This window comes from Muscardinus avellanarius (assembly GCF_963383645.1).
Source record: "Muscardinus avellanarius genome assembly, chromosome: 3".
NCBI classification, from domain to species: Eukaryota; Metazoa; Chordata; class Mammalia; order Rodentia; family Gliridae; genus Muscardinus; species Muscardinus avellanarius.
The window spans coordinates 127,485,334-127,497,635 of record NC_137788.1 but is presented as its reverse complement, the minus strand read 5'-3'; the positions used below and the strand labels follow the sequence as shown (position 1 = coordinate 127,497,635).

The following is a 12,302-nucleotide window of genomic DNA, read 5'->3' as shown; positions in this document are numbered from 1 at the left end:
GATGAGAGTACATCCTATTCCTTATGTGTTCAAAGATGATTTTCATATCAGATTTTTGGTCAGTTAAAAAAAAGTTACACTTTTCTGAATTCTGCAAAATTTGTAGAAGAGGAATTTTAGAGAGTCTACTTTGTTGGGTGGCAGGTGTCATATTTATCTTTGACAGTTACCTAGACCTTTTTTTCTTTTAATGGGAAGCTTACCTTTATTTTAGCCCGTTTTCATTGTTTACTGAATGAGCACTACCTGTGTCATCCAGCAAAGTGAAATAGTAGAATAATTAACTACCACAAACCTCTGTTTTTTCTTTTCTTTTCTTTTCTTTTTTTTTTTTTTTTTTTTTTTTTTTGCAAAATAGGCGAGTGCTGTGTATAAAGGAGGTAGAAATCCTTGGCCATATGTCTGTAGATTGGCAGTGTCCATTTGAAGATTTTGTATTTCCTCCTAGTGTTGATGAAAATCTGCTGAAAATTTCTGTTAAGGTAAGAAAACATGAATCACACCTTTAGAGCAAATAATTCATTAAATGAATGGAAACTAGTGCTTCCTGAGACTCTTTAAAAGCTAACTGCATACAATGTGTGGAGGTATATTGTTATTATTGTTGTTGTTATTTTTATGCTGAGTCAAGATATAGGGATAATATAAATAGATTTGTATAGCTATTTTCTGACAGTCCTTGACTGCATAGAGTGAAGTATCAGTTTGTCTTCCAGAGAATTAGGATTTTGTTTGTTTGATTGTTTGTTTTGGTAGATATCTGCATTTGTAATGAGGGGTTTATTTTTTAGCTTTATACAGATACTATTTCACTGTAATCTTAGGCAATTCTGGAAAACTTTCCCTTTTTAGGTTTTAAAAGAGATTATTAAGTGCTTTAGTAAAAATAAATATGGTGTCTAAACTCTGCTTTGTAACGTTTGGCATCTGTGGAATCCTAATACAGTTTGTGTTTGTAATGTGAATACATCATGTCTCCCTCCATCACTCTCTGAGAACAGTTTTCAAGCTGGTAGAGACCGTCACTGTGCACACGTTTTACAGTTTCATCAGTTACCACTTTTCTTTCGCCTACATGGTGAAAATTGGTTCAATATATGTTATGTTATATAAGAATTTTATTTGTCAGTCAGGGAAATAAAGAAAGGGCTTTCTGATTTGTCAGATGTGATAAGTTATCAAGTGGTGTTTCTGTAGGCCATTTATCATTGCCTGCACAAAGCCATTATTTTATACAGATAGATGTATATTCATCCGATTTCATAAATTCTGACAATTAATATAGAATCACTTGCTTCATACCAATATGATTCATTTTATATCAAACTTGAATATGTATATTCTGATAGTCTACTGTCTATAAAAAGAGTTGATAGGTAAGCATCTAATTAAAGGTTATGCTTTTTTTCTTCTCAAGAATAATTTCTGCTATTCCTTCTTTTGAAACAGGAACAAGGTCTATTTCATAAAAGAGACAATGCCAATCTAGGCTGTCTTCGGAAAATTTATCTGAAGGATACTGCTTCAGCAGAGGTAAACTATTGATTGATTGATTGGAGATTGAACCCAGGGGCATTCTACCTCTGAGCTACATCCCTAGCCCTTTTTTATTTTTTTGTTTTGAAACAGGGTCTTGCTAGGTTGCTGAGAACCTCACTAAATTGCTGAAGTTGATCTGGAACCTGTAATCCTCCTGTCTCAGCCTCCAAAGTACTGGGATTATAGGTGTGCACCCCCATGCCCAGCTAAACTACATATTTTAAAGAATACTCCCTCGATTATTTTACCTGAAAGACTTTTTTTTTTTGGTGCTGGGGATTGAACCCAAAGGCATTCTACCTCCAACTTATATCCAAAGCTCAATTTTATTTCTTATTTGGAAACAGGGTCTCACTAAGTTGCAGAGGGCCTCACTAAGTAGCTGGCCACAAACTTGCACTCCTCCTATCTCAGCCTCCCAAGTACTAGGATTACAAGAGCATGACACCACATCCAACTCAACCTGAAATACTTTTTATAAAGCCTGTTAGAACTAACACCTTTTATTCCCCACAAAAGTTCTTCCAGTTATAGTTTGCATGGGTGTATAAGCTTAAAACTGTGTGCTGTGGACTCACAGGGCAGAAGGGGCACACCTGCGTCACATGTGGGGTCTGTGTGGGGAGCTCTAGCTCCTGCTTCTATAGTCTGAACTTGCCTTCACAACTCACAGCACGTGTTTTATTTTATAGAGAGCACTTAATGCCATCGAGGATGCACAGTCGGTGAGACACCAGCAAAAACAACTGATGAAGCAGTCGTCACTGAAACTTCTCAGGTCCCAAATACCGTCATGATCACAGATTCCATAGGGCTGCTGCTGCTGCTAAAACACAGTCACCTTCTTTATGATGCTAGGGCAATATCTTCAAGCACCTCTTTGGTTTCATTCTTACAGAGTAGCTAGTATTGGATTTCCCTTTCTTCCCCTTCAGTTTTGACTCGGAATTTTATAACCATGCATATGTTAGCAGTCCACTTGCCCATTGCTGCTCGAGTGGATCAGACCCTCCAAGAAATATGTCACTTAGTCTCAGAGTGAAATTTTCATTGATATTAAAGGTAATAGCTTTATTTTGAATTAAAGACTAAGGAAGTTAGAATGACTATTGTTCTTTGAAAGGTTTTACCCACATACAAATGTTGGACACTGACATTTTGCCTGAGTGTATTTTGTTCAATAATTGAGTTGAGGTAACATTTCTGATATATTAGGTAATTGACCAAAAACACCACTAAGGAGAGAAATGGCATGTTTCTTTTTTTAAATTAAAACATTTACTTTGGTGCCTACTTTTCCTCTTTGCACTATAATAAAGGAAATCTGGACAGTCAACCCTGAAGACAGCTCTGCTGGATTTTCTGTAATGCAGCAGTCATAAAATCTTGAAGTTATTACGTCCTCTTTCAGGATGACTTTATATGGCACAGTTATAATTTGCTGATTAATGAAACTGTTGCACTTTAAGTTTTTCAGAACTTAGAATATATACAATATGATATTTTTATATTCCCAGATATTGTGTTTTAGAAGTTGAGACTTTTAAGGGCATCATATATTACTATTTTATCCTAATATATATCCATAGCTGTATTATAAATACTTGATAGAATAAAAAATCTCAAGTTGAGTAAAATAATGTGTATATAACATTAGAAAATAAGCGTTACATTTGTTATTTGAGGGACAGTTTTAGAGAATCAATTTAGTACAACATAATTTTGTCCCTTCTACATCTCAGTTACGCTGATCAGTGACACACTGCCTACTAAAACTTTTTTGAAACTTTTTAAAATACTCAAAAGTAGCCGGGCGTGGTGGCGCATGCTTGTAATCTCTACTTGGGAGGCTGAGACAGGAGGATTGCACAGGTTTGAAGCCAGCCTCAGCTACTTCGTGAGGCTCTCAGCAACTTAGTGAGACCCTGTTTCCAAATAAAATATAAAACAGGTCTGGGAGTATAGCCCAGAGGTAGAAAGCCTCTGTGTTCCACCCTCAGTACCACCAAAAAAATAAATAAATAAAATAAAATAAAAATACTCAAAAGTATTTAATTTTCTTGGATGAACCTTTTGGTTTGCTCATGGCATTAAACCTGGGATTTTTTTGAAATTGCTAAATCAGTGATGGGATGAAGATGTGGACACAGTTGGTTTGCTGTTTTTGTTGATGTGTAGTAATGGTTCTGTTATTGCTATTTGTATTTTTTAAGTTCTGGCCATAAAACTTCTAAATATTTCCTAGTGCTATGTAATGTTTAGTCTGAGAAGAGAATGCAATGTTTAATGCTCTAAATATTTGATTTCTGGCAGTCCTTGCCTTTCAATATCATTTTTTATATTTCTGTAAAGAAATATATATATGAAACTTTTAGCTTTAAAGCTAATTGCTGTATTAGTGGCTACTTGCAGTTTATTAAAAGGATCATTATAAACAATTTTATAGCAAGTACTTTCTGTCTTTAAGAATGACCAAATCAGGAATTTGGGATATCTGATTATATTTTTCATATGAATTACAGCTATTGACAGTGTTCTAAACATTTAAGAAATGATATTGCACTTATGGTTTACTTTCAAAATGCATGTACCAGACATTGAACTAAGGAAATTTGTTGATTTCACTTGACTCAGTTATAGATTTGCAAGTATTTGTAACATTTTTGTTTTAGTCTCTGGGGACAGAAGCAATCTACTGGTTAGGTGTAGTAAGTGTTGCATTGGTAAAAATGCTTTCAGGGTCACCTGAGAATTACTGAGAGAAATAAACCATTTGATGCACCATTTACAGGTGTGAAAACTTTGTGGGTTTGTGTTGAGATTCAATTAATGTTTCCTTCTACTTTTTACCTTCCCTTTTCTAATACTAGAGTAGTGAGAAGTTAGATTAATAGCTATGGGGGGCTTTAAGAGCTGCCAGTCAGGGAGACCTCTTCCTAGGACTGGTGGACATATTTCCACATTGGAGATCTGTGGCAGATGCAGAGCTGCATTTGCACTGAGACAGTGCCTTCCAGAGTGTCTCTAGACATCAACTGACGTGGTAAGAGACTGAACTGACGTGGTAAGATACTGAGGGAGGCCAGAGGGGCACAGAACCGACGGTCGGCTTTGGCTCTGCGGCTCTTGAGTGGCTTTGCAGGACCCTCCTCACTGCACAGCAGCTCAGGCGCTTCTGCCCACTCACTTGCTCTCCCCTCTTTCAAAGCCTTCTCTTCTCTCCTCTCACTGCTGCTGGGGGCACAAGTCTGAAGTGTCACCCGGTGCTGGGTTACCCATTAGGAAGGAGAGACTCATGCTGAGGACTGTGGCAAAGTGGAAACATCAAAATCAAGAGAACAAATAATTGGAAGAACACTGTGCTCAAGCTTTGTATGAAAAAGCTAATCTAGGATAGACTTCCTTAGGTGTGCATCATGAGTTAATATTGTTTCTAGTTTAGATTATGTATGAGAGGCAATGCTACCTTATTTTTGAAACTTTGGGCCCCTGAGTGTATTGATGTGGTTCTGATCGTAAATCTGTATTTTGACAAAGCTTCACGTGGATTTTTAAAGCACAGCCAGAACTAAAAATTAATGCTGTAGTCTTAAAATAATCACTCTAAAAGAGCTATACAACTGTCACTACCAGTTAAAATAGAGAGTTCTAATTACTTCCTGAGCTCTAAGAACTATCCTTGTAATGGGGAGGAAACCACAGATTCCTACATGATAGGAGGCTGCTCATATCAGAATTACACGTCTTTGAGCGACAGCCCTTTGGTTGGGATGTATTGCTGAGTGGTCATCACTGCTGGCCAGAGCGGGCTCTGTGCCCTGTGCATTGTGTCTGGAGAGAAAACGAGACTTGGCGGAACAGAGGGAGCACTTTTTTTTTTTTTTTTTTTGGTGATCCTGCCTCTAGTTGAAGAATTTAGGCTTACTTTTGAGTTCATACTGGTATTCTCAGGTAAAGTCTGTATTGCTTAAATAATCAACATTGTGGTCCTTTGAACTGGAAAAGTCTTCAGAAAGACCTGGGTTTTGTTTTTTTGTTTGTTTGTTTGTTTGTTCATTTGTTTTTGCATACTACAGGCCTATAGTCTCATCAAAAATTCCAAAAGCTCTGAAAACCAAAATATTTTTCTCAAGTTTGAAATAGCTATTTGGCAGCAGAGTGTACTGAAGTGACTTGAGGTAACTCATGTTCTTTATTCTGTTTGGTGTAAACAAGTTTGGCTGTGGCAAAAGTAGTAGTCACGACGGGGGAGTACTGCTCTAGATTTCACTGGTGCTGTATAATCTATGTGGTAAATGAGCTGTACTGTCTTTCTAAAGTTTGAGGTTCTATATTCTGAAACACATCTGGCCCCAAGGAGTTCAGAGAAGAGAATGTAGATCCATAAATCCTGACAATTCTCAATTTATTAAATTTAGTTTTCAAATTTTAAAAAAATGTAGACTAGGGAAGAAACTATGAAGAAGGGAAAAAAACATGACATTTTCTTCCCTTTTTAGACCATGCCAATATTTTATTTTATAATTATGTTGGCACAATGTCTCGATAAAGCATTCAGAGCCACTCACGTTGACGAGTAGGGCTGCAGTAGTACCTGCCGCTTGACTGTGCGTTGTGAGGTTGTAATACTTGAGAGAAAAGGTGAAAAACAGAAGGGCATAATGATCCAACCCTCAGGTGGTAAGTAAATATCTGTGGGATGAAAATATTTTTTTAAAAATTGACTTCTAGCGAGAAAATAGTTAGAATATAGTGATAAAATAAGCCAACATGGCACTTTTGACTAATAGTATTCACTAAGATGATAATGAAAACTTTACAAAGAGAGTTTAGTTTTTCAGCAGAAACTCTTTTAAACTTGAGTAAATGTCAAGTGACCTCCCCAGGTATTGACTATAATGACTACCACTTTCTAATTATAGCTTAAATTCCATGATAAATCATTGTATCTAAAATAAATTTGAGGCCATGGTGTTCAGGTTTTGTTGTTTTTCTAGAAGATATTTATCTTATACTAGTTTTTCTTTAAGATAAGCCACATTCTTTTTCTACCCTCTTCATTATGCTTTATTCTATTTTTATCAATGATTCTTTAAATAACATTAAATTGGCCTTATTAAGTAGATATTATGCTAGTGGTTGCAAAGAATAGTCCACAAGTCTAAACAATCTGTTCTTATAAATGAAGTTTTACAAGAGCACAAGTTTCCTATTTCAGTGGCAGAGTTGGGAAGTTATTTCACAGTACAGCAAAGCTTTATGTTAAATGTCCCACCCTTTCCAGAAGAAGTTCATTGATCCTTAAATTATACCCTATAATTGATCATACCAGTGGGATAGAAATAGATATCAGATGATTTATCCATGGTTCTATGGTGAGATAGGAACCAAAATCAGGACCCACCAATGTCAGCATCTCTATCTCTTTTCCTCTTCATAGAACAAAAGTATACTTGTGTAAATATAAAATGAGCTTCTTTTAGAACTTTATATATGCTCTTCTTTTAGAACTTTATATATACTCTTTTCTTTTAGAACTTTATATATACTCTTATTCCCAAGTTATCTGTCTTTTCCCCATCTATTTATTTTTATACTTGTGGTATTGGGGATTGAACACAGGGACATTCTACCTCCAAACCACACCCCTAGCCCTATTTTATTTTTTATTTTGAAACACCATCTTGCTGGGTTGCTGATTGCTCAGGCTTTTCTTGAGCCTGCGATCCTCCTGCCTGGGATTACAAGAGAGCCTGGTTTATTTTTATGCTTTTATTGGTGCATTGTAATTATATATCCTAATGAGATTCAAAGTGATACAAGTATGCATGGACACGTCATTGGGTGCATTTCCCTCTGCTTTCCACCCCACTCCCCTTCCTACCGCCCCATATATATTGATGAGATCAGTAGTGATACCTTCATAGATGGCCACAACATTATTTGAACTATCTCCTTCCTCAATCAATCCTTTTTTCCCCTCCCCATAGGTCAGAATATTACAGTGATACATGGCAGCCTTGTTTACTGCGACACAATTCACAATAGCCAGATTATGGAACCAACCTAACTACCCATCAACAGATGATTGGGTAAAGAAAATGTGGGATATACACACAAAATGGAATTTTACTCAATCACAAGGACAAAATTATATCCCAATATGTTTTAAGATTAATAGTTACATTAAATATTTCCCATAGTAAGACTTAAAATCTAAACACTTTACTTTTTCCTAGAGAATTATTACATATGAACAATTATGTAGCATATGTGACTTTTGAAGTATAAAAATGAGGAAATAAAAACTTCACATAAGACACAAAACATCCCTCTTATCTAATGTACACTCTGAGAATCAAGTGTATGAGTTTCTATAAAATACTACTTGAAAAATCCCACTATCAGAAGCAGAAAAGACATGGCCAAGGTACTTTATCACAATTGGCTAGGGTCTTTCCAAAGAGGAAATATGCTCTAGCACTGTGCCTGGCTTCACAGTCATGTAACAAATGAGGATTTGAATGGAATCTATGAAGTTTTAGCTTCGCCAGAGGGTGCTGCTGCACATTAGTTAAGCAAGCTGTTATTGATGGCTTAAATTAGGCAGCCGTACTTGAAGAGGGTACGATTCCCTTCCTTGTGGAGTACTATTAGAGACTCTTGACCTACTTTGACATTTCTGATCAAATCTTTCCTACTTCATTCAATTCAGAGCGATTCATGCTTTCAAAAATAGTAAAAAAAAAAAAAAAAAAAAAAGCATGAATTAGAGGATTAAGTATGCGTGGCTTCCTATGGATTCTATAAATACTGATAAAATGACCAGTTCTAGAATTACTTTCAAAGTTTGAGATGCATTATTTGAAGATTTTATTTCTTCTTCCTCTTAATATCCCAGGAAATATTAAATATGTCTTTATTATCAATGAATTTTTAAAAGTACAAAGCCTTTAACTGAAAAAAAAAGTGTAAGCAATTGTTAGTCCTGAGCAATAGTTAATCTGAGAATGGTCTGGATGCATAGATTGGACAACCAAATCCCAGAGGAAAACTCTAGATATGAGAGCTGGACTGGCCCACCCTGGAGCTCAGCTGTTGCTGTGAAGGTGGGATCCTGCTTTTCCTTCTCAGAGGCAGACCCTTAGCCGTGTCCTTTGGTTGGTTGAGGACCTCTACTGTGTTATGTGGCTGTACCTCATACCAGGTCTACCTAGGGCCTCTACAAGACCTCGACTCAGAAGACTTTGCTGCTGGCCAGGCCTGTATTTGAAATTTGATGAAGTCACCGCTTTGGACAAAGAAGTGCAAATGTTAACCACATCATTAATTTGCCTGGATTAATTTACCAAATCATCAAAAAGGATAGGTCCTATTATAGTTTGGTTTTGGAGTGTCCCCCCAAACTTCATGTGTTGGACCGGGGCTAGAGGAGGTAGATTACGGATCATTGGGGGCACAGACATGAGGACTGTATCTGTTCCCTGGCATGCACGTGTACATATGCGCGCGTGCGTCGTGTGTGTGTGTGTGTGTGTGTGTGTGTGTGTGTGTGTGTGTGTGTGTGTATCTTCCTCTGCTTCTTGGCAGCCATGAACTGAGAGCAGCTTTCCACTCCTGCTATGCCCTAAAGCCCTGCTGCCAACCAGTTTCTACCTTGGAGCTGGCAGACTATGGACTGACCTCTGAAACCAAAAGTACCAAATGAACCTTTCTTCTCTAGTTTTGCTTGTTGCTTCTTGTCAGTGATAGAAAAGCTAACTAAAACAGGTTACTTCAGTAACAGTAAAGGGATTTGCAGCTTATAAACCCATACTTTGTCTCATTTGATCCTAACAACAATTTCATATATCAGGTAATTATATTTACATTTTGCAGATGACAGAACAAGGTTTTAGAAGTGATTTACCCAGGTTCTTATAACTAGGACGTACAGTCTCAGGAACTAATTTATTCCTTTTCTATCACACTAAGCTACCTCTTTGTAAGCAGAGCAGCCCGCAGGGAAGACCAGTTTTGAGCTTGAGAAAGCAAGATAGATAAAGCAAGTTATAACTAACATGGACGCAGCTTTAAACATTTTTAACTCTGGTTATGCATGCGTTTCAGATGTACTCATTTGACCTACTTCTTTCATGAGAAGATGAAATGCCATCCTGTAGTTTCTTGTTGCTTCAGCTTCTTACAGTCATCCTTCTTTAGGAAAGTGTCATGGCTTTTATATCACCTGATTTTATATTAAGGTCAGTATGTATGTTTTCACAGAGTAAATGTAGGTTCCCCGTGTCACTAAAACAACCATCTCATTAAAACCTTATCTCCCAGTTGGAATGACCCTGTGTTCACCTTTGTCTTTTAGACCGCTACACACAGCAGATGCCAGGTTTACACCACGGCATGTCTATTAGTATGTTTTCAGATCTATGTAACCGAAAATTCTGATTTAATTGGTTTAGCTAAAATGGGAAATTATTATCTAACACTGGAAAGTGGCATATCCAGACATAGAAAGCTTTCTGTTTTGTTGACTCAGCACAGCTCCACCATGAGAAAGCACAGTTGTCTTTCTGCTTTCTATCTTCAGTTTAGTGGCTATCTCTTCTCATGGTCTCTGGATTGCCATTGCGCTTTCAGACAAATTTTTTTTTTTTTTTTTTGGTGGTACTGGGGGTGGAACCCAGAGGCTTTCTACCTCCGTGCTATACTCCCAGACCTTTTTTTTTATATATTGTATTTGGAAACAGGGTCTCACTAGGTTGCTGAGAGCCTCACTAAGTAGCTGAGGCTGGCTTCGAACCTGTGCAATCCTCCTGTCTCAGCCTCCCAAGCACGGGGATTACAAGCGTGTGCCACCATGCCAGGCTTTCAGACAAATCTTGATACAATGCAATATTTGCAAAACAAATGCTCTATTCAGCCTACCTTTTCTAAGAGTAAAGAAATATTTCCCAGAAGCCTTCATTCAGTAGCCTTTTCTTCAGATTCCATTGTTCAAGACTGGACTGCATGTCTCTTTCCAGATCTGCTGTGAGTGAAGCAAATGGTATTACAAAAAAGGACAGACAAAATTAAGATTTACTCCTGAGTTACGTGAGAAGAGTATAAATCCAAATGAAACCATTTATCTTTCAATAAGAAAATAAGGGGAATAGCTACTATATAAATGACCAACCACCATGGTCTATAATAGTTAGCTTCAACCACTTTTAGAAATTCATATTCATGTACGCACATATATATATCTGTGGATCATTGGATTATTTCCCCCAATTTATCATTGCCTTGGACATAATAACTGAGACTGGAATTGCCAGTCAAGAGAGCCTTTGAATCCTTCAGTCTGACTCAAACATACGTTAATAGCAGATGAAGTATAAAATACAAAAATAAAAGAACACTGTCTAAAAACAAGGAAACCACTTGTGACAATATAGAATACTACATGTCTAAAAATTGTCCTTTTACAGAGCATGAAGAAACATTAGATGAAATACAATGTCTTTTGAAATGAATAGCTGGGCTCAGTAGAACATGAGAATTCATTATGGGCCAGAATGTGAAGGAAAATTAAAAGTAGATCAATAAATGAGGTAATATTACTGCAGTCCAGAGTGATGAGGCCAATTTTATTGTTTCCAAGGCCTGGAATTTAGGATTGAGGAGATGAGACCTTGGCAAGACCCCTTAGAATGATGAAGATAGATGCTTCTAGGGTACATGCCCAGTGACCTACTCAAGTAGGCTCTGCCTTCCACCATCACTTCCTGGTACTCCATTCAGTTATTTATCAATCAGTCGATGGGTCTGTTGGTAAAATCAGAGCCTTTGTGACCCGATCGCTTTCCCAAAGCCCACTGCTATGCCGGGGGCCATGGCTTCAGCACACGAGCCTCTGGGAGACATCCAAATCCAACTAGAACAACTCATCTAACTCCATGCGAAAAGACGTCACTTAATAGAAAAATTGGCAAATGCTACCAACAGACAATTCATAGAAGAGTAAATCTGGAAATTATTCAAGGACATGCAAATTGAAACAAGATGCTTTATAATTTTACATCTGTTTGATTGGCAAAAATGGAGCTTGGAGAACAGCTGATGCTTCACCAGATGTGGTGACATGTGCACAGTAAGACACTGGTGCTGGGGTATAAAATCACCTTCAGGAGCCAGGCATGTGGCACATGCCTGACTTCCTACTACTTGGGAGGCTGAGACAGGAGGATCACAGGTTCAAGGTCAAGAAACTTGGCAAGACCCTGTTTTAAAATAAAAAATGAAAAGGGCTGGGGATATAACTCTGCGATAGAACATCCCTGGGTTCAAATTCCAATACCAACAAAACAAAACACCTTCAAGAACAATTTCCATTATACACCTCTGTTGAACATGGCAGGCAACACACACAGTCTCCTGTAGATATCCAACCAAGGAATACTGTCGTACCGAAAGGGAAATCCAGAGGTATACAAGGATGCTCACTGTAGCACTTAAGAACATGGAGATGGCTGTCTCTCAGTAGTGGGATAAGAGTATGCAAAAGCATACTAGAATATGGAGTTCATTGTAAAAAATAAAATAAGAGAGAGACTATGAGACCACCCACATATCGGCTCTTCACATTAGAGGGTCCTGCATCTCTGGATTTGACCAACTGCGTATGGAAAGTATTTGGGGGGAAAGTGCATTTTAATTGACAACATGTACAGACTTCTTGTCATTATTCCCTAAACACTACAGTATAACAGCTACTTAGCATTTAT

At 37.5% G+C, this 12,302-nt stretch overlaps 1 protein-coding gene across 1 annotated transcript in view; it reads left to right on the top strand.

Annotated features, from left to right (window-relative positions):
• Positions 1-2,336, top strand: part of VPS13C (vacuolar protein sorting 13 homolog C) — a gene marked incomplete at both ends in the record, with an annotated part of 203,754 nt that extends 201,418 nt beyond the window's left edge. Inside the window, 3 exons of the mRNA XM_080691629.1 lie at positions 359-482; positions 1,450-1,533; positions 2,232-2,336. Of these exons, the coding sequence (XP_080547755.1) occupies positions 359-482; positions 1,450-1,533; positions 2,232-2,336 (313 nt within the window). The remainder of the gene's footprint in view (positions 1-358; positions 483-1,449; positions 1,534-2,231) is intronic.
• Between the last annotated feature and the right edge of the window lie 9,966 nt (positions 2,337-12,302).